At 38.2% G+C, this 20,958-nt stretch overlaps 1 protein-coding gene across 3 annotated transcripts in view; it reads left to right on the forward strand.

Moving 5' to 3' along the window:
* Window positions 1-20,958, forward strand: part of COPG2 (coat protein complex I subunit gamma 2) — a 38,783-nt gene that overhangs the window by 543 nt on the left and 17,282 nt on the right. For 2 of the 3 annotated variants that reach the window (XM_078153692.1, XM_021002375.2), the window contains exons 2-10: window positions 2,031-2,083; window positions 2,578-2,658; window positions 4,862-4,933; window positions 7,609-7,688; window positions 8,799-8,874; window positions 12,031-12,123; window positions 16,437-16,523; window positions 18,699-18,856; window positions 20,310-20,443. In XM_078153692.1, coding sequence (XP_078009818.1) covers window positions 2,031-2,083; window positions 2,578-2,658; window positions 4,862-4,933; window positions 7,609-7,688; window positions 8,799-8,874; window positions 12,031-12,123; window positions 16,437-16,523; window positions 18,699-18,856; window positions 20,310-20,443 — 834 coding nt within the window. Of the gene's footprint in view, window positions 1-232; window positions 342-2,030; window positions 2,084-2,577; window positions 2,659-4,861; window positions 4,934-7,608; window positions 7,689-8,798; window positions 8,875-12,030; window positions 12,124-16,436; window positions 16,524-18,698; window positions 18,857-20,309; window positions 20,444-20,958 lie in introns of those variants that run through there. The other variant, XM_021002376.1, reaches the window with a different exon arrangement.

Consider the following 20,958-nt stretch of genomic DNA (forward strand, 5'->3'; position numbering starts at 1 on the left):
CCTCCTGAGAGCGGGACGGAGGGAAGGTGGGAGGACTGGGCGGGGCTGAGAGCGGCTCGGAGCTGGAGTCCCTCCTCCTCCGCTAGTGCGAGCCCTTCGCGTGGCCCCTCCCCCAACTCGAGACCCTCCCTTCCCCGTTCCCCCTCCCGTTCCGGCCGCGCGCTCCCTCCCTGGGCTGCCCCACACCACTGGCCCCGCCCCTCTGCTCCTGCGCGCTCGAGCCCTCCCCTAGCCGGCCCTCGGGCGCATGCTCCCGCTGCGCTGCCCCTCTCAGCCCTTCCCCTCCGGCCCCGGGGGTTGGTGGCGGAAAGGAGGCGGGGCCATGGCTGGAGGCGGTCGAAGTGAGCTGGGGAGGGGGCGAAGGGGGGGCCCCACAGAGGGCGAGCCGAGCACGGCGTGGGGGGCTTGGGGGGCTGGGGTGAGAAGCGTGAGGACCCTCCGGACCTCTGATACCTAGGGCCGTTGCTCTTTCGTTCATATTCCCGGGGGGAAGCGAGAGCTCGTACACGCCGGGCGTCCGACCTCCTCGTGGGCCGTCCAGCCCAGCCGGGCTTTGGGGTGCGGGGGAGGCGGAGGGTGGGAAACTCGGAAGATTTAGGAAGGACAGACGGGATCGCGGTCTTATTTAAAGGGCCCTCTAGTGGAAGACGGATTAGATTTGCCCTGCTTGCCCCCAGACCCAAAATGTGTCGATTGTCAGATGTGCTTTGGCGTCAGTGGAAAGGAGCTCCCCACAATTAGGGCTGCCCCAAACTGGCCTGGGCCGGCCCTGGGTACAGTGGATTTCCTTCTTCGAGGACGTCTTCAACTGAAAGTTGGAAGTGGAGGGTTCTTCGGTTTTAGGCTGGGAGCCCCGAGGCCCCTCCAGCGCCGAAATGCTTTGATTTTGTCCCCAGCTGAGAGGTGCTTTTCCAAGGGGAAAGTGCTATTCCCTAAACCCTACCACCTGTTGGGAGGACGGAACGCCTTTGACCTAGGAGACTGTTGATATTCAGGCCTGAGGCTCGCGGAGGTCAGGAAGAATTTAGGCCTTGATCTTAGCTGAAATGGAGGCCGTGCCAAGACAGCTGAAAATTCACCAGTACCTCTTAATTATCAGTGAGGTTCCCCCCTCAGTTTTGCTTCTCTGTTACAAAGTTATTGAAATAAGAGCTTATCTAAAGAGCTAAAAGTGCCCTAGCAGTTTGATTAATTCTTATCACAATGCCTCATAGAATTGGAAGGGACCTTGAAGCTCATCTAGTCTAACTCATGAGTCTCATTGAGCGTATCATAAGATGGTAGATTTAGAGCAGAAACTGCCTCATGCCAGCTCCTTCATTTTACCCATGAGGAAATGAAATATGAATAGTGATAGGAAGCTTACTGAGCTCACGCTTTCTACTTTCGGATACCATAAATTGTTAGGAAGTGTTTTCTCTTCAGTCTACACCTAATAATGTCTGTGTATTTGATAGTTCTCAGTTTTGTCCCAGAAAATCTCAGAAGAATTTGTTCCAGGATACTGGTTTTATAGCTTGGGCTATCAGCCCCTTCCACCTGCCCCTAGGACTACTGGGACATAGATTTAAAAATGAAAGGGATATTAGAAGTCATCAAGTTCAACCTCCTCTTCCTCTGAACACACTTTTTGCAGAAGCAGAAACTGAGGCACAGAGAGGTCAAGTGACTTGCCCAGGCTCACACAGCAAGTAAGAATCCGAACTAAGATTTGAACTTTTGTGTTCCTATTTCAAAGCCCAGCATTCCATCCTTTACACCATAATGTAATTCCTGTTTCAGTCAGATTATTGGTGAGTGTTCCAAAATCAGGAGGTGTGTCAGCAGAGCTAGAAATAGAACCAAGGTCACTTCATTTCATCTACAAGCAACTTGTAATGCCTGCCATTTTGGTATCCAGATGCTCAGGCTCTTAAAAAGTTTTCCTGAATTTGTCTCCATATTTTTTTCCTTTTGTTCCAGTTGCTTAATTGTTGGCAAATGAATTTTCCTGTGGTAGTTATCCATGCTATTTTTGTTTTCTTTTTTAGGTAGTGGCTCTAATCCTTTTCAGCATTTGGAAAAGAGTGCTGTTTTGCAGGAGGTATGACTTAGAAGTATATTGTCTTTTATGTTTGTTTTCCCTAGAGTGGGATCAGAACATCTCAAGGAAACATTCATTCGGAGTTCATGTTTTAGCTGTCCTGACTGAAAAATGTTTTGTTAGAGTTGAATTAAGGTATATAATGAATGAGATAAAATAATATAGCCTAAAGGAAAAAAGAACAATGGTGGTTTTTGTCATAGGATATTGGAAGATAAATGTGCTATGATGCAATGAAAAATTTGGTATAAAAGATGTCAAACATGTACTTTGTATAAAGCTGCTGATGGAAGTTATAAATGTTAAATTTCATACCAGCTTTTTGAAGTGCCTTAGTGTTGTGATTCTTATTTTGAAAAATGAAACCCTGAGATGATATTACTTGGACTTTATGATAGAAGAGTTTAACAACATTCTTTATTTTGTTGAAGACCATTTATTGGAATTTGTGATTGAGAAGGAAAAGATACCATGTATTTATTGTGCTCCCATAGGCTCGTATCTTCAATGAGACTCCTATCAATCCAAGACGATGTCTACATATTTTGACCAAGATCCTTTATTTACTGAACCAGGTAAATGAAGCTTAGAGAGGCAGTTCTCTTTTCTGGGTCTTAGTTTTCCTAATCCATAAAATGAAAGGGTTTGACTAGATGAGCTCTGAAGGTCTCTTTGACAGCTAAAATCCTATGGTTTTTTATTCTTTCAAAATTTGTTCCTTTGTATAGAAATATCTAGTGCTCAGTTAAGTACTTTGAGGAAAATTTTTTTTATACTCTTAAAAACCTGTTTTTAAAGGTCAGCTTTTTTTAAATCCAAAAAGTTGATTTTAATTTAATAACAAGATTGAAAAGTCCTTGAGGGCAGAGACCATATACCTTTTTGGTGTTCCCCTAAATCAGTTTATCCAGGTATTTATTAAGCACTACTCTGTATCAGGCCTGATACTGTGTGCTGAGGACACAAATATCAGTCTTTGACCTCAATAAGCTTGAATATACTGCTAGCTATATATGATATGCACTCAAATATGTTTTGGTTTGAAATTAATAACAAGTAATTTATTGTAGAAATATTTTTGCTGCATTTGTTCAGAGGTTTTTATGTTCCTTTCAAAATATAATTTAAAAAACTAAACAAACTTCTGATAAGATTTACTAGCCTTCCTGCATATTAGGTAGGCAATGTATGTTATACTCAAAGTTTAATTTTTCAAATGCTGGGAAATTTTTAGTTCAGAAAGAGCTATCAGAAGTCTAGAATCTTAGTAAATGTCACTTTCAGTCATTATCAAAAGGTGGCTGTTGTGATGGTTGAACTCACTTGTTAGTAAGACAGGTTATTAGCAATTTAAGTTCATAGGAGTATTTTTGCTTCACTCTATTTAGACCAAGCATCTTAATCTGCATTCTCGTCAGCTTTTTCCCAAATTTGTGTCATTGGTTGGAGGAAAGTATGGATAATTACAAACCCATCACTGACATTGAAAAAAACTAAAAACCTATGCTGTATTTGTGGTGGGTCAATAATATGATGTATAGAAAGAACATTAAAAAATTTAAATGGAAGGCAAAGTCACTTTAATTTGCCTTTTTAAAAATTCACCATTGTGAATCTCTGCCCATCATGGAGGTAGAATTTTGAGTAGGTCGGTTTTGATCAGAAGGCGCTTTCATTTGCTATCTGGATGGTGTAACTGATGATGTACTCACGTGCATGTAGATAATTAAAATGAGAAACAATTGTTTTTTATCAGTTTGCAAAGTTTCTGGTTTATGGAGTAATACTTTAAGAACATTGTACCAGAATTTGCTTTTCCATATGTTTTCAGAGATTAATAAGGAATTGAGATTCAAAAATTTTGTTTAAAAATGTATATGTCCTGAGGATATGCAATAATTCTTTGATAAAAGAATGAGCAAACTATTACAAATATGTAGGCCAGATACCCTCTCTCTAAAATAATATACAAATTGCATTTCAATTAAATGTTGTAAGCTTTTATTACATTTCATTTAATGCCTTTCATCTTAGGCATTCAGAGCATTTCATTTAACTCTATTCTTATCATATTAGTGAGATACAGTTTGAGTAGTAGTTAGATTTTGCAGGAAGCCTGAGTTCTGAAGGGTGAATGAGCCAGTGCTGTTTTGGTCAATAAATTAAACACTGGGATATTGATGGTTCCTATTAATACAATATCTATTGTGGTTCCTATTAACATGAGATCTATTGTGGTTTTAATCTTAGTAAATATGTATATTAAGATACACTTTCTAGAACAGAGGTTCACTCGTTAGTTTTCAGATCTGTTGGTAGATCTTCCAAGCTGGATTTCCCCCACCATGTTCTTTTCTGTTGTTTACTGGGATTCCTAGTAAGGAAGGAGCACAGCCAGTTCATGTACTCCCTCCCTGATTTGCTAAGATGCTTTACCTTCAGTGTAAAAAAGACTTTATCATCTAAACCTCACCCATCCAGATAACCTCAAGGCTTTAGAAAAATGTGGAAGAATAGATCTTCTGCACTGTTCTAGAATTGAGTTACATAGTGGACAGTACTGATTTTTCAAATAAACAAATGTAGAAAAATCACTGTGCTGTTACATACTTAGAAAAAGAGAAAATTGACATTTTTAAAAATTGGAGTGTAGAGGAAGAATTTACATAAATGTGATGGCTTTCCAAGCTCTAAAGGGCATATAAAGTAATATAAATTCTAGAGGAAAATCCCCAATTAGTTTAACAGATTTTTTTAATTGACTTTTATTTTGGTTAGGGTGAACATTTTGGAACAACTGAAGCCACCGAAGCCTTCTTTGCAATGACTCGATTGTTCCAGTCTAATGATGTAAGTCTTTACTTTTTAAGCTAAATTAATTTTTTCTGTTTGCATTGATAAGAAATGAGTTAGTGATTTCCACAGATATAATTAATCCTTGTACAGGACTTTGGATGCTTCATATGTAGGGGCGCTTTAAAATGTTTTGAATGACTTAAAGGTTGAGTTCAACTTGGAAAACATTTTCCTTATAACCATATTGTAGATTTTAATAGTGTGTATATGTGATTGATATTTCAGATGAAAAATTCATTCTTTGTTTAGCAGCTTTTTTCATAACATAATTGAGCTTATGAATCACTATAAAACATACCTTAATTCTAAATACTTTGAGGATTATATAGTCAACTGCCCACAGTGTGTTAGCTAATATAATTGGGGAAAAAACCTCTTTTTTTAACAAGGCTTACATAATAATAAAACCATGAAATGAAATTATTTTGTTCAACATGATTTACACAGAATGTCTCCATTTATATCTATAATTCCAAAAGACCAGGATGAATTCAAATGTATAATGATTCTGGTAGGGAATAGGTAGGTTGGGGAATTTTGTACCATCTCCTTTCCTAGCCTTGATTCCTCCTCTGACCACATTCTCTGGCTTAGCCCTTGATTTTCACTCCTTACTTGCCCCTGTTAATTTTGCTTCACCCACTGATTGCTATCAGCTTCACTTGCCACTCTGACTTGACAATAATACAGTTAGATGAATTTAGAACTGGTTAAATGGCTAGATTTAAAAAATAGTTGTTAATAATTCAGTGGCAAATGATAAGAGGTCACCAAGGGAGTCCTCCAGAATCTATTCTTAGCCCTGTGCTGTCAGATGTTTTTAATCAGTTACTTGGATAAAAACATGGTGAGCATACTTATAAAAATTGCAAATGATCCTAAGGCAGTAGGGATAGCAACAGAGGTAAGATGCAAAAAGTTCTTGGGCTAAATCTAGTGAGATGAAATTCAATAAGAATAAAAGAAATGTTGGGTTAAGAAATCAGCTTCACAGGTACAGGATGGTAGAGGCATGGTTACGCATTTTGTCTGAAAGATAAGTAGAGAATACATATCACTTGTTAGTAAGACAGATTACCATTGGGATAGGGTAGCCCCTAAAGCTAATAAGCTAATGTGATCTTGGGCGGCATTAATTGTGTCTAGGAATAAGGAGATATAATAGTCCCTCTATAATTCTGCCCCCATTAGACTTCATCTGGAGCATAGTATTCTGTTCTGGGGGTTACAGTTGAAGAAGGACATTGATAACCTGGGCAGTAGCCTGGATGGTGAAGAGTCTTACATTCATGTCATATGAGGTTCAGTTGAAGGAATTGGGTAGGTTGAACCTGGAGAAGAGAAGACTCAGGGTAGACATGATAGCTGTGTTCAAATATTGTAATGAATATAGCATGAAAGAAAGATGAGATTTGTTCTGTTTGGTCCCAGAGGGTAGAACCAGAAACAGTGTAGTAGAAGTTGCAGAGAGGCAAATATGTGCTTGATATTAAGAATAACATCCTAAGAGTTGGAGCTGTCCCAAAGTAGAATGGGCTGCATTGGGCGATGGCAAGTACCCCATCCTTAGAAGTCTTCAGACAGAGGCTGGGTGAGTGGTTGTTGGATATGTTATAGTAGGATTCCTTTCCAGGTATGGGTTGGGCTAGATGGCTGCTGAGATCCCTGAGGTAGTCACTGATAATATCACTGTTGTAGTAGTGGTCTGTCATCATTAGTGTCAAAAACTAGTCTAGTGGCAGTGGTGAGGGCTAGGACAGGCAGAGACAGCTACAGTAAAGCCAAAGGGGGTGAGTAGGGTTAGGAATTGAGATCCAGGTATTAAGAAGGTGGACCAAAAAGCAAAACCTTCCTGGTATATGAGAATGACCAGGCTGGAGGAATTTAGACTTCTATGTCCTACACACAATAGTATGCATAAAGTGAAAATCAGTGAGAGCTAGTTAGGGAACATTTTCTTGTAGTTTTCTTAGTGTTTAATTTAAATTGTAAGGCTAATTTGAATGTCAATAAATTCTATTAAAAATTGCCAAAAAAGCACTAGGTATCTAGAAGAAATGTCCCTGTTTCAGTGAAGTGAAGAATAGAGGGAAAAAAACCTGTCTTTTGATTGTTTAGCTATGGCATCCTTAGTATATTGTTTATATTCTTTTAATGAAATCTTAGGTTAAATCTATATCATCTTAATCTCAAAACCCTCTGCACTTTAGGCTTCATCTACCTTTTTAATCACTCTGAGCCTTTATTCATTTGTAGCAATTTTTCTAGTTCAGTAGAGTTCCTCTTCGGGGAGGAGGAGGCGGTCTCCGTATCTTTAGTTCATTGTGTTTATGAAATCATTGGAATGAATCCAAGTTGACTTTCTCTAAAGTCAAACATCCTGATATTTGGAAATATCTAGATAAATGGTTGAATTTTTCAGCATTCTTTCAGATGATGAGTGCTATGCTGGCATAGAATTTGTTTGCTTTTCAGAGGTGACCTGAGATATTTAGGATTGTTCTTGTTTAGATGTTTTGTTTTTCATCATACAGCACCCAGGGGTTTTTGTCATGGGAACCTGATTAAAAATTACTTAAACAAATTCCCAGCAGAACTTTAATTTATGTAGCTTGTATAACAACATCCTTAGCAATAACATGTTGCCTTTTACAAATGATTTTTCCCAGCAAACATTGAGAAGAATGTGCTACCTCACCATCAAAGAAATGGCCAACATCTCTGAGGATGTAATTATTGTCACAAGCAGGTATGTGAAGGTGAAGAAACCTAGATGGGGATTATTCTATACTAATAGAAGTATAACTAGTTTTACATTTTGAATGGTGGAGAAGTAATGGCAAAAATATATTTTAAATCAATCTTCCTGAAAAGTGGGAATGATAAGCAGACATTGTTGTGAATGTCCACACAAGAACAGCCAGGATGGTGAAGAACCTTGATATCATGGCACATGGGAATCAGAGTTCTTGAGTCTTTCAAAGTTGTTTTTATTTACAATATTGTTGTTCTTCTACAAATTGTTCTCTTGGTTCTGTTTCTTTTACTCTGCATCAGCTTATACCATCAAGGATTCTCTGAGATTATCTCTTTTATCATTTCTTACAGCACAATAATACTCCATTACATTCATACACCACAGTTTGTTCAGCTATTTCTCAATTGTATGAGTGGCAATTTCATACTTCTTTGTAGTTCTTTTCTTTTTTCCCTCTTTTTCATGCCTCCTTCAGGACCAGCAAGTTTGTTTTGCTCATGACTAGTTTTTCCCCAGTATTATCCTACCTTTTAAATATCCCCTTCCTTCTCACTTGCTGAGTCTGATATAGTTATACACCAAACTCTGTGTGTGCTTTCTTTTTTTAAAAATGGAATACATATGTCAGTAAATTGAAACAAATTTTGAAGAGGCAAGAGAGAGTTGTGATTTCGGTACATGGAACATAGTAGGAAAGAAATGCTTGAACAAGATAGCTGTAGTTGGAAGATTTGGGGCATTATGAGGGCACAGGGAATGTAGGAGAATGAACCCCAGGGGATAGAAGAGGGGCAGAGAATGGGAAGGAGGCAGTCACATACTTGGCCAGATTGAAATTTTGCCCAAGGCTGACCCTTGCAGAAATCCTATGTCTTAAGAGAGCCCTCCAGAATTCTACGAAGACCTATGTTAGCCTAGTGTTCTTAGCTTTTATTGGGAATCCTGTTTTCCATGGCCTATTTTCTTTTAATATTTGTCTTAATTTCTTTTCAGTATTAAGCTGAAAGTGGGGAATTTACTGAAAGCTAGCCAAGCAGGAGTCTGTGGAAGAATGCATATTACCATGATTAATGGCATATTAACTCTTTTCAATTTCTCTAGTCTGACCAAAGACATGACTGGGAAGGAAGATGTGTACCGAGGCCCAGCCATCAGGGCCCTCTGCAGAATCACCGATGTAAGTTCTATTTTTGTGGTGTCATAGGAAATGCTGTATCTCTAAATGTTTCCCTGAGGACAATGTTTAGTTTTTATAGGACTCTCTACTCTGACAAGGAGATGCTTCCTTAAGAAGAAATAGATTTAATTTTAATGGTTGACAGTATGTGCTTATAAGTTTATAATACATATATACATACACACATGCATGCTTGCATATCTACATATGCACGTGTTTGCATACATAGCACAAGTGATTGTAATGTCACTTGTTTGACTCTGTTTTTAAAAGATCATTTTCTTTGTTTATATTGGCTTTGTAGTTACCAAATTCATCTACTAACTATAGGCCCAGCCTCTACCTTGAAAGGAAAATTTGTAGACTGAAAAATAACCTTCATCATTAGTTGCACTCAATTCATATGCATCAAATTTGTAGAGACATGGTATGGAAGAGGCTGAGGAGCAGCTAGTGATCTAGTTTGGCTAGTATGGTTTATATTTGAATCAATATGACATTGGCTTGTCATCTCAAGTGTTCACGTTGGCATGAGATCATAATACTGAATTGGTTTGAAATGCAGTGGGAATAAGGTTCAGATTTTTATATAGGCACCAGGCCTTGAGTTAGTAAGATTCATCTTTCTGAGTTCAAATCTGGCCTCAGACATTTATTAGCTGTGTGACTCTGGGCAAGTCACTGTTTGCCTCAGTTTCCTTGTCTGTAAAATGAACTGGAGAAGGAAATGGCAAACCACTTTAGTATCTCTGTCAAGAAAACCCCAAATGGAGTCATAAAGAGTTGGCCATGACTGAATAGACTGAATGGTAACAACAACAAAAAACATAAGTCCTGGAAAAATAAATTAAGCAGCTTGATTATTTTTACTGTTGCTGTTATTTACTTAGGATTTAAATATTAGCTTTTGTTTTTATAGAAAGAATAGAACTAGAACCTTCAAACTGAATACACTGATTAAAGAATAATTGCCTATCACTAAGAAATACCATAGAATTTTTTTTTAGCAGTTATGCATGTTGATTCTAACAACCAGACCAGACTCCTTTTTAGCTTTGGGATTATGTCTTTCCCATCTTTTCTAAAGTCCATCCTTCTACCAGACTGCAAGTTTCCTTGACATGGAATGTGGTACTTGGAAGTTCACCAGATGGTTGCTCTTTGATAATTTGTTTCTTCGTGTACTAAAATATTGTGCATATTTGTGTTCAGCATATACTTTGCCTACCTTGTAGTATGTAGAAAAAATCCACTCCATAAGTAGGGAATGTGATCCCTTGCATGTCATTGGAGAGATTCATACAAGAATAACCACATTATATCGAACTCTTCAGAGTCTAATTTTTTTCAAACTTCATTGTTAGAAACCTCCTTAAAGCTAGAAATTGTATGGGAGACATAGGAATATATGTTCTCTCTATTGCACCTACCGTTCATTTTCTCTGCAAAGTGTAGAAGGTTGCAATATTCTTATCACTCCCACCTTTTTTTTAAATTTAAAATTTTTATTATGAACTTAAGTCAGCCATAAACATTAACATTTTAATCTACAAAGACCAGAAAAGTCTTTTTTATGAAACCATGAACTTCTTTACATAGTTTTTTAAAGAATACATTAATTTTAAACCAGCAGTAACAAAATTGCCCTGTTTGTGTTACCTTCTGAATTTTCTGGGTTGTTTTTTTTTGGTGTATTTTTAATGTTTTATTGCTACCATTTTCTTCTTTTGGAGGAGTAGGGACATCTCTATCACTGTCTACCAACCCCATGAAATAGAATCCGTCCCTTGTAAAACAATTCAAAGTGTCAGCCATGTCTGAAAATGGGTGGTTCATTCTGCGTCTCTAGTTCATCACCTCTGTGTGTAAGGTTGAGTAGTGTGTGACATCTGTCTTCTGTAGTTTTTCAGAGTTGTTTTCCTTTACATTATTGTGGTCATCTTATAAATTATTCTGATGATGTTAATTTTGCTCTGCAACAGTTCACATAAGTATTCCCACTCTTCTCCTCCTCTGCCTAATGTCACAGAAGCCACATACGACCATGGTCAGAGCAGGACTGACTCCTTTTTGACCCCAGGAGAACAGCATTTCACTCACTGGATCCCTGTGCTTGAGACAGTACTTTCCTCCTTAGCTACTACTACAATAACACTGAGGAGACTAGAATTTTCCCCAGTTCATTCTGTGTCTAGGCTAACTTTGACTCAACGGAACTTTATTTTAAAGAGGATTTGTTGTTGAGGAAACATGGTTGTATGGTCTATGGTAACTGATTTATCTAGCAATACCAATTGAAAGAATGGGATATTTCATGTAAATTAATTTTTCACATAATTAAAACTCTTTGAAAAATCATTTTGGATTTAAATCCTTTTAAAATTTATCATAAATTCCCTTGTCATCTTAAATTGGATACTGAGCATTATTTAATCTTTCCAACTTGTAGATATCATTATAAATGCTCCTCATTGTAGTGTCATAATCTGCAGTAGTACAGAAATTTGCTATTTAGTTTTTTCTGACTCTTCCCATATGTCAGACTGCTTTACCTGTCTTTGTGTCAACCCCCCAAACCCTCTGCCTCATTCTAGAAATCTGGGAAACAAGATGACTTAGAATGTTAATAATTACATGTTAGATAAGATTGAGTATGGTGCTAAGGGAGAGCCTGAGGCATAAAGCAATTGACTTGTGAACAAGGGGCTTTGGAGATAGCTGTCATACTCAGAGGTCCTCTTCTTTCCCTTCTCTCACTTTCTGCTTTGAGCTTATTTCAGATCCTTTTCAAGGTAAGTAAAAATGATATAACTAAACTTGAACTTCAAAGAGCCCTTTTGGAACTAGATAAATAGGAAGTTCTCCTTACAGAAAATTAAAGTTGGAAGGAGCCACAGAATGCCTCTTCTTATCCAATTCAGGCATCTTCTCTGCAGGATCTACTTGAACATTGCACTGACAGGGAGTTTACTGCTCTGATTTAACTCATTCCATTGTTGGCTTCCATTTTTAGAGAATTATTCCTTAGATTAAACTGAAGTATGACTTAAATGTAACTACATGTGTCTGTGTGTCTTATGTGTATAATTGGCTTTCAGATGAAGAGTTTTGTTTCCAAAAATGAACACTGTGTTTGCTTTTTCCAAATTGCATTAGGGAACAATGTTGCAGGCCATTGAAAGATACATGAAGCAGGCCATTGTGGATAAAGTTCCAAGTGTATCCAGTTCAGCATTGGTGTCTTCTTTAGTAAGTAGAGAAATTGCAGTATACTTACTATTTATAGCACAGTTTATAGTTATTGAAACAAGGTGTCCTTATGATTCTCTCTCTTGTGCAATATTTACTTTTAATAAGTTTTGTTTTTCCCAAGCACTCTTTGTTATACTGAAAAAAGAAATAATAAGCTGTCTGTAAGCCTTAGGTCTCTATGAGTTAGGAAAATAAGCAGGGAATCTATCTTAAAGATGGGAAGAGAAGAAGAGAAGAAGTAAGGGTCATCTGAGAGTTAAGAGTGTGGCCTCTTTTTCACTCTCCCCCTATTTCCTCACAGTGAGCACTTATTTCCTCTTTTTCCTTTTCCCTCCCTGTATGTGTCTCCCACCTCCTTTTGTCCCTCAAATACCCAATATCTTCATGCTCATCCCATCCAGACTGGCTTGTACTCCCTGAAAATAACTTGTGCTCCAAAATCACTCTACTCTTTCCCTACTTCAAACTTTTATTCACTGGGAAAGTGCACTTTAGCTTATCAAGGCAGGTGACATTGGACTTATAGCTTCTCAGAGAGAAGCTTGTCAGTGAAATGTATCTCCACCTGCTGGAATGTATGGAGCAGATAATTTTGTGCAAAAGGACATTTTTGTTCTTTTGGCCAGGTAGCTGTATGTATCTCCCATGTCCCAAATTAATTTATATGGGATTAAAACATGAAATCATCATGTGGCCAAATGTTTAATCCCAAAAATCACTTTTGTAAATGTCTTTGTTTTCTGGGGCTCTGTAAGAACATAGTTTAGGTGGGAAGAAGGAAAAGGAAGGTCTGCATTTAGCTAACAGGGGTGATGTAGATAGTTGGAAAGATGACCTAAGTCCTGAATCCTTCAGTGTAGAAGGTTTCCTAGAAGTTGGTTACATTGAGGAGGTTATGATTCTTTTTTAAAAAATAATTGAGGAACCGAGATGGCGGAGTAAAAGCAGTGACTTGCTTGAGCTGTCCCCCAAACCCCTGCAAATACCTGTAAAAAATGGCTCTAAACAAAGTCTAGAGCAGCAGAACCCACAAAAAGACAGAGTGGAACAAATTTTCAACCCAAGACTACCTGGATGGTTGATTGCAAAAGTCTGTTGCGCTGGGCTGGGATAGGAGCACGGTTCAGCATAGGCTGCACAAAGACAGGGCCTCAGTGAACCTGGAGCAGGCCTCAGGGGACTGAATCAAGGGGAACTGTGGCGGTTTCCAGACTTCTCAACCCACAAAAGTCAAAGACGGTTTAGAAGGTCAGTAGGAAAGGTCTGTGACCGCAGGGAGAGAGGAGTGTGGTCTGGCCCCAGTTCCAGTGCAGTCCCAGGGTGGAGGCTGCTTCCAGAGCTTCCGTCCCACAGACAGAGGGGGGATCAAGTGGCTGATCAGAGGGGGATTGCAGGGATCTCTTTGCTGGTGTTAAGGCAGGATTCTCTTGCTTTGCCCATGCTTAGATCTGGGTCGCAGTTCTGGGTGGCAGTCCTGGGGCAAAGAGCAACACTAGCATGGTAGAGCTTGTGGTGGTGGTAGAGAGATTATTGTCCTCACAGTTACAAGGCAGAAAAGAATGCTTGTGATCACTCATAGACCAGAGCACAGGCCAGGGAAGGAATAAACACCTCGCCTTTGATCATACCACCTTAGAAGAACTGAAAATTTACAGATCCCTGGAAGTATCTCTGAAAACAGCTGCACAAAACCCCTGAAGCTTGGGACAGTACATTCTCCACACTGGAAGCAGACCCCTACCTTAACAAAGAGTTTAAAAGTCAAATAATTGGGTGGGAACATGAGCAAACAGCACAAAAAATGTCAGACCATAGAATCTTACTTTGGTGACAAAGAAGATAAAAACATAACAACCGGAAGAAGACAACAAAGTCAAAGCTCCTACATCCAAAGCCTCCAAGAAAAATATGAATCAGTCCCAGGCCATGGAAGAGCTCAAAAAGGGTTTTGAGAAGCAAGTAAATAGAGGAAAAACTGGGAAGAGAAATGAGAGTGATGCAAGAAAATCATGAAAAACAAGTCAACAGCTTGCTAAAGGAGACCCAAAAAAATACTGAAGAAAATTACACCTTAAAAAACAGACTAACCCAAATGGCAAAAGAATTCCAAAAAGCCAGTGAGGAGAAGACTGTCTTAAAAAGCAGAATTGGCCAAATGGAGAAGGAAGTCCAAAAGCTTACTGAAGAAAATACTTCGTTAAAAATGAGAATGGAACAAATGGAAGCTAATGACTTTATGAGAAATCAAGCCATTATAAAACAAAACCAAAAGAATGAAAAAATAAAAGACAATGTGAAAATATCTCATTGGAAAAACAACTGACCTGGAAAATAGATCCAGGAGAGATAATTTTAAAATTATTGGACTACCTGAAAGCCATGGTCAAAAAAAGAGCCTAGACATCATCCTTCAAGAAATTGTCAAGGAAAACTGCCCTGATATTCTAGAACCAGAGGGTAAAATAGAAATGGAAAGAATCCACCAATCACCTCCTGAAAGAGATCCTGAAAGGAGGGTTCCTAGGAATATTATAGCCAAATTCCAGAGTTTCCAGGTCAAGGAAAAAATATTGCAAGCAGCCAGAAAGAAACAATTCAAGTATTGTGGATTTTACATTATGGGACTGGAGGGCTTGGAATATGATATTCTAGAAGGCAAAAGAGATAGGATTACAGCCAAGAATCACCTACCCAGCAAAACTGAGTATAATCCTTCAGGGGAATAAATGGATGTTCAGTGAAATAGAGGACTTGCAAGCATTCTTGATGAAAAGACCAAAACTGAATAGAAAATTTGACTTTCAAATACAAGACTCAAGAGAAGCACGAAAAGGTAAATAGGAAAGAGAAATCTTAAGGGCCTATTAAAGTTGAACTGTTTACATTTCTAGATGGAAAGATGATATTTGTAACTCATGAGACCTTTGTCAGTATTAGGGTAGTTGGAGAGAAAAAATATATGTATATATAAATAGATAGAGGGCACAGGGTGAGCTGAAGATGAAGGGATGATATCCGGAGAATAAAATTAAGGGGTGAGAGAAGATTATACTGGGAGAAGGAGAAAGGGAGAGGTAGTATGGAGTAAACTATCTCACATAAAACAGACAAGAAAAGCTTTTATAGTGGAGGGGAAGTGGGGGAAGGTGAGAGAGAATGAGTGAATCTTATTCTCATTGGATTTGGCTTAAGGAGGGAATAATATACTCACTCAGTTGGGGATGGAAATCTATCTTATCCTACAGGAAAATAGGGGAGAAGTGGAGGGGGGGGAATGATAGAAGGGAGGGCAGATTGGGGAGGGGGTAATCAGAAGCAAACACTTCTGAGGAGGGACAGGGTCAGAAAAGAGAATAGAATAAACGGGATGGGATAGGATGAAGGGAAATATAGTTAGTTTTTTACAACATGACTACTGTGGAAGTGTTTTGTATCACTACACATGTATAACCTATATCAAGTTGCTTGCCATCTCAGTGAGAGTGGGTGGGGAGGGAGGAAGGTAGAGAATTTGAAACCCAAAGCTTTAAAAACAAATGTTAAAAATTGTTTTTACGTGCAACTGGGAAATAAGATTTACAGGCATTGGGGTATAGAAATCTATTCTGCCCTATGGGAAAATAGAAGGGGAAGGAGATAAGGGGCGGGAGGTGATAGAAGGGAGGGCAGATTAGGGGAAGGTGTTTTCAGAATGCATGCTGTCTTGCAGTTAGGGGAGGGGCGAGATGGGGAGAAAATTTGGAACTCAAAGTCTTGTGGAAATGAATGTTGAAAACTAAAAATAAATAATAATAAAAAGAAAAGAAAAAAAGTATTGAGATCTTTTGCTTTTCATACTGATTCCATTTCCCAATATATCCCTTCAAAAAATACTGGGAAATAAAAGCAATTCATCGAAACCAGTCAGCACATTAACTCAGTCTGACTATTGAGGTGTTTTGTACCCATAGTTCCCCTTTCACCTCTCTTCTCTGCATCACCCTTGTCATTCTCATTACCCAGTTTTCAGGATTTTTTGTTCTTTATATTTGTGTTATTGTCATCTTTGTATATATTATTTTCCTGGTTCTGCTTACTTGGTAGTGGTTCATGTAAGTCTTCTCAAGCTTTTCTGTATTTCTCTTAGTCATAATTTCTTATGGTGCAGCACATTATGCTTTTATACCACAAGTTGTTTAGCCATTACCCAGGTCATCTACTTTGTGTGCAGTTCTGTGCTGTTACAAAAAAGTTTTGCTGTATTGCTGTTGAGGTGTATTGAATCGTTCTTTGTTTTAAATTCCTCAGTAATTCTTAATTTTTGTATTCAGCACATGATGAAGATAAGCTATGATGTGGTCAAACGATGGATTAATGAAGCCCAAGAAGCTGCTTCAAGTGATAATATCATGGTGCAGGTACTTGTCATTAAGTCCTTTCAGGTTACATGCTGGGAATAATAGTATATTCAGCATGCAATCTTTACGATTTCATTTGTTCCCAGTAAGGCTAGGCAACTAAGGGCATAATTGCTTGGTGTTTAGACGTCCTAAAGCTCCATTCTTTAGAGAACTCTCAAAGTAAGCATTACCATAATTTCTCATTTGATGTTGTAAGATATGTGCTATACTGCCCTGAACTCTCTGTCATTTAAGCAGAGACTGAATGATCATCTTTTCAGGCATGTCATAGAATGACTTTCTGTATTTGGTAGAATATCAAATTAGATGCACTTCTTAGGTCTTTTCTGCCTCTAAAGTTCTGTTACTCTGTATTAACTATTTTTTTCTGAAGAATTTAGCATTGGTGTTATAAGGGAGCCATATCCAGACCTCTTAGACCCTGGTCATTATCGTTATAGGGATTCTAAAGAAAACTACTCAATTCTGTGCCATTTTGAAATCATCTTGGAAGAATTAGAATAATTCCATGTTGCTGCTCCCTAAAAATACATTTGTAGGTTGTGCTGATAGAAAACTTGTCTCCATAGAGTTAAGGTCTAATTGGGCCACAGTTATTTCTTTAGAAACTTATTAGGTTACCTTTTATTGCTATTAGTGGGTAAAGAACCCCACTTATTTGGAACATGTTTTACGTCTCCTTAAATATTTAGACTTTCTGAATTGTGGGAAGTTGATGGTGTTTTAGGACCTACAGGAACTCAGATCTGCCACAGACATCTCAGTAAAGCTCTAAAAATGCACCCGAAGAAACTGATAAAAGCAAAGAGAAGTGACTCTCAGTTCCTCCATCCAGTTCATAACTGGACAGAAAAGACCATCTGAGTCTTGCAGATGCTTTGAGTTAAGGTGAAGGCGAAGTGCATAACTGAACTCATAGGAGGAGACATGGAGAAGCACATGGCTTGGGCCACAGCAGTAGACAGATATGCAGGCCTATGCCCAGCTAGTACAGCACACATCTGAGGTGCAAAGCTCAGGGGTCTTGCAGGAAGCCTGCTCACAGCACAACTGACAGCATCATGTTAGACACTTGTCAAGGTCATAGCAAGGATAGAACCAATTCCAAATTCAGATTTATGCAAATAGAAGGAGACAGAGTAGGAACCAAGGCCAAAACCTATATCGAACCTCAGGAGACTGAGCCGAAATCCAGAAATTCTGCAGCAGGCAGAAACTAGTCTTAGCCAACTTCTAGACCAAGCAGCACCTGCCCACTCCATCAGAAAAATATAGGAGGAAATAGAATCTTGACAAAAGTACAATACCCCAAACCAGAAACTGAGGCTCCAGAGATATGAGTAAACAGAAGAAATACCAAACATGTTGGGAATGACAGTGGATTGAGAGAAACTCAAGGAGTGAACCCAGAAGAAGAAAGTAGCCCATAACAAGATGAGGTAAAGCCTCAAAGAAAAAGGACTATAAAAGTACCTAGAAGAAATGAAGCAAGAGATATAGAATATAATGTTAAATATTTAGGCCTTTTGTATTTCACCTGTTTAAAAAAGTTGTTTGAAAAGGAAATAGGCTAGTGATACATATCTTTAAGGAAGAATTTCCTTTGCTAACCATTGCCCTAAATGAAGTAGAATATAGCCAAGCAAACAATTCTTTCCACTTTTGCAAGCCAGTTCTAAGAGATGTATCTTCCAGGTGAAGCCAGGTTATTGAACCTGCCCTAGAGAAGACTTTTTCTCCTAATTTAGCCTTAAAACTTCCTAAGATACTTGGTCCTAGGGCTATGCTAGGTCATGTGGAACCACCAAGATCTTCAATTTGGTCAACACCTTTAAAACTTCCTCAGTGTGGATTGCAGGCCAAGATTGTACTAGAAACAGATTGAACAGGGTAGGTAGAGCAAGGGAAATGATTCTTCCCATTTAATTCTTTCTCGTTGTTCCATGTAACTATACTTCCATCTTGATTGGATTTGCATTTGATTGAAAAAAGGAAGTCTTACTTGAAAGTAACTTTATTACACCTCTTTTTGTCAGGAAATCATTAATCCAGAGCCATGTGACCATACAAAAAGCTTCAACATATTTTGGTATGATTTTGGCAGTGTTTTCTCCTGCTTCTGGCTAGCTTTCTGCATGTTACATTTTCTTCCTTGTTATCTGTCCTTCCTAGTATCATGCCTTGGGAGTCCTGTACCATCTCAGAAAGAATGATCGCCTTGCTGTTTCCAAGATGTTGAATAAATTCACCAAAGCTGGGCTGAAGTCCCAGTTTGCTTACTGCATGCTGATCCGAATTGCCAGTCGTTTGCTAAAAGAAACTGAGGAGAGGTAAATTGCTGCCTTTATCTAAACCAGATCTGATTTCAATTTTTGAGTAAAATGCACATTGAGTTAGTGTTCTATCTTGAGTATTCTTTAAATATCCTTTAGTTTTTGAGTTGCTTTAATAATTCCATGTAACTGGAAACTGGAGTTTCCAAGTAACATAAAGATAATTTTTTCTGAATTTGAAAAACTTAACAGGATTCTTACTTAATAGTTATTGGTTAGTGGGGGTTGTTTATTATTACAATACAAATAAAATACTTCTCCAGTGCTTCCTCATGATATAGAGGTGACCATGAGTTCTTGAAAGTTACGTCAGTGGAGTCCCACTCCTAATAGGTCCTACCTAGCTGTAATAACTTCAGGTGTAGGTCTAACTATATGTCTTTTCTCTGAAGATACCTAACTAAAGTCAGAGAGGTTCAACAACAGAGGGTTGGCTCTTGAGCAATGAATTTTCACCACAGCAACCCATGAGTACTGTTTTTTCAGTTGTGGAGGTTGCTTCAATCTATACTGTTGAAGGGAGCACCCATGTTAATGGAATCACTTGGAGCATAAAATTAATAATAAGCAAATCTGGTATCAGTAAAGATGTTTAAAAATCACAAACTACATACAGCATAGGATTTGAAAGCTTTAAGAAAACTTAGATAAGATCTACCCCAACTGCCTGATCTCCCAGACAAGAGAACTGAAGCATGAAGTTTAAGTGAGAAGCCCAGAGTCACACTGCCACCTACTGGGGGAGGAGGACTTGAAGCCCCTAAACAGCCCAATTTACCAGTTCACCATTCTTCGAGAAAATTTGGGATTTATTTTTTCCAGGTCCTGTCTGAGCTGCAGAACTGGAATTTTTGTCATTTTCTATTCTTTCTTTTTCCTTATTAAAAAAGTAAAGAACTATTTTTATAGCGACAGTTTCCAGTTGGGTTTTAGAAAGTTTTGAAAAAGTATGCTTTAGTTGGGATGTTTTATTATCCTTCAAGGTAGTATTCCTTTCTCATTTATAATAGAACTCATTACAGTGTAGGGTTAGTGATGAATTATAAACCACAACACAGGAAGGCAGAGATTCCATAGTGAAACTATGACAGAATTAGTACATTAGTGAGTAGCAAGTTTTAATGATCAGAGTGTTGGAGGAGGATTTAGAAGGCAAAGATTTTCTGACTATTTTGTTGATATCCCATTTACACATAACACCAAACAGAGTGAGAGAGAGGAGGGAGAGAGACATAAAAATCATGTCTGCAAAGCAAATGAGCCTCTGCAGGAGATAGGCAGGATAAGAATTTTTTAAAAAATGGGTCATTTATTTTGATTGTTAACTTCTTAATAAATTAAAAATATAATTATTCAAATGAGGGCTGCCTATTTTCATGGTGTAGATTGCATGGTTAAACATTTTGTTGTTAAATCCAGCAGTTTCATTATTGGCCTGTTTTCCTTCTAGCCGTGAAAGTCCACTATTTGATTTCATTGAGAGCTGCCTACGAAACAAACATGAAATGGTTATCTATGAAGCTGCTTCAGCTATTATCCATCTTCCCAATTGTACTGCAAGGGAGCTGGCTCCTGCTGTTTCAGGTTTGTTGAATATTTCAAGAGCAGTATGGCACATAAGCTACTGGATTTTTATGTCCATGGCTATGTTAGCCACATGACTTAGGTCCATAGCATTTTATCCCTTAGATACATGTGTAGCCTTCAGGTTGGAAGTTTACGCTTTATGGTGAACCAAAGTTACATTTTATTCAAGACAGGTCTTTGTCTATTTAACATTTCTCCCACATGCAAACTTTTAAAAAGATTTAGAGAGTAGCTAAGTGACATTATTGTCATACCTTTGTGTGCCTTCTCAACCAAAATATTTTTACCTTTTCAGTTAAAAAAAAAAGCCACACAAAACCATTAGAACAAATGTAATCACCTGTTCCTTTGTAAGTTTTCTCAGCTTAACAAGAGGGCATCTTATCATTTTGCATCCCTACTAAGATGTGTTTTGGAGTTGATGAGTTCAGGTTTTCCCCGAGATTTGTTATGAATAAAATTGTTTTTGTACTTATTTTGAGCTGTCATTATTAAGGTAAACAGTCTCATAT

The sequence above is a fragment of the Phascolarctos cinereus genome, unplaced genomic scaffold (genome assembly GCF_003287225.1).
Source record: "Phascolarctos cinereus isolate Bilbo 61053 unplaced genomic scaffold, phaCin_HiC Scaffold_1;HRSCAF=81, whole genome shotgun sequence".
In the NCBI taxonomy this organism is placed as follows: domain Eukaryota; kingdom Metazoa; phylum Chordata; class Mammalia; order Diprotodontia; family Phascolarctidae; genus Phascolarctos; species Phascolarctos cinereus.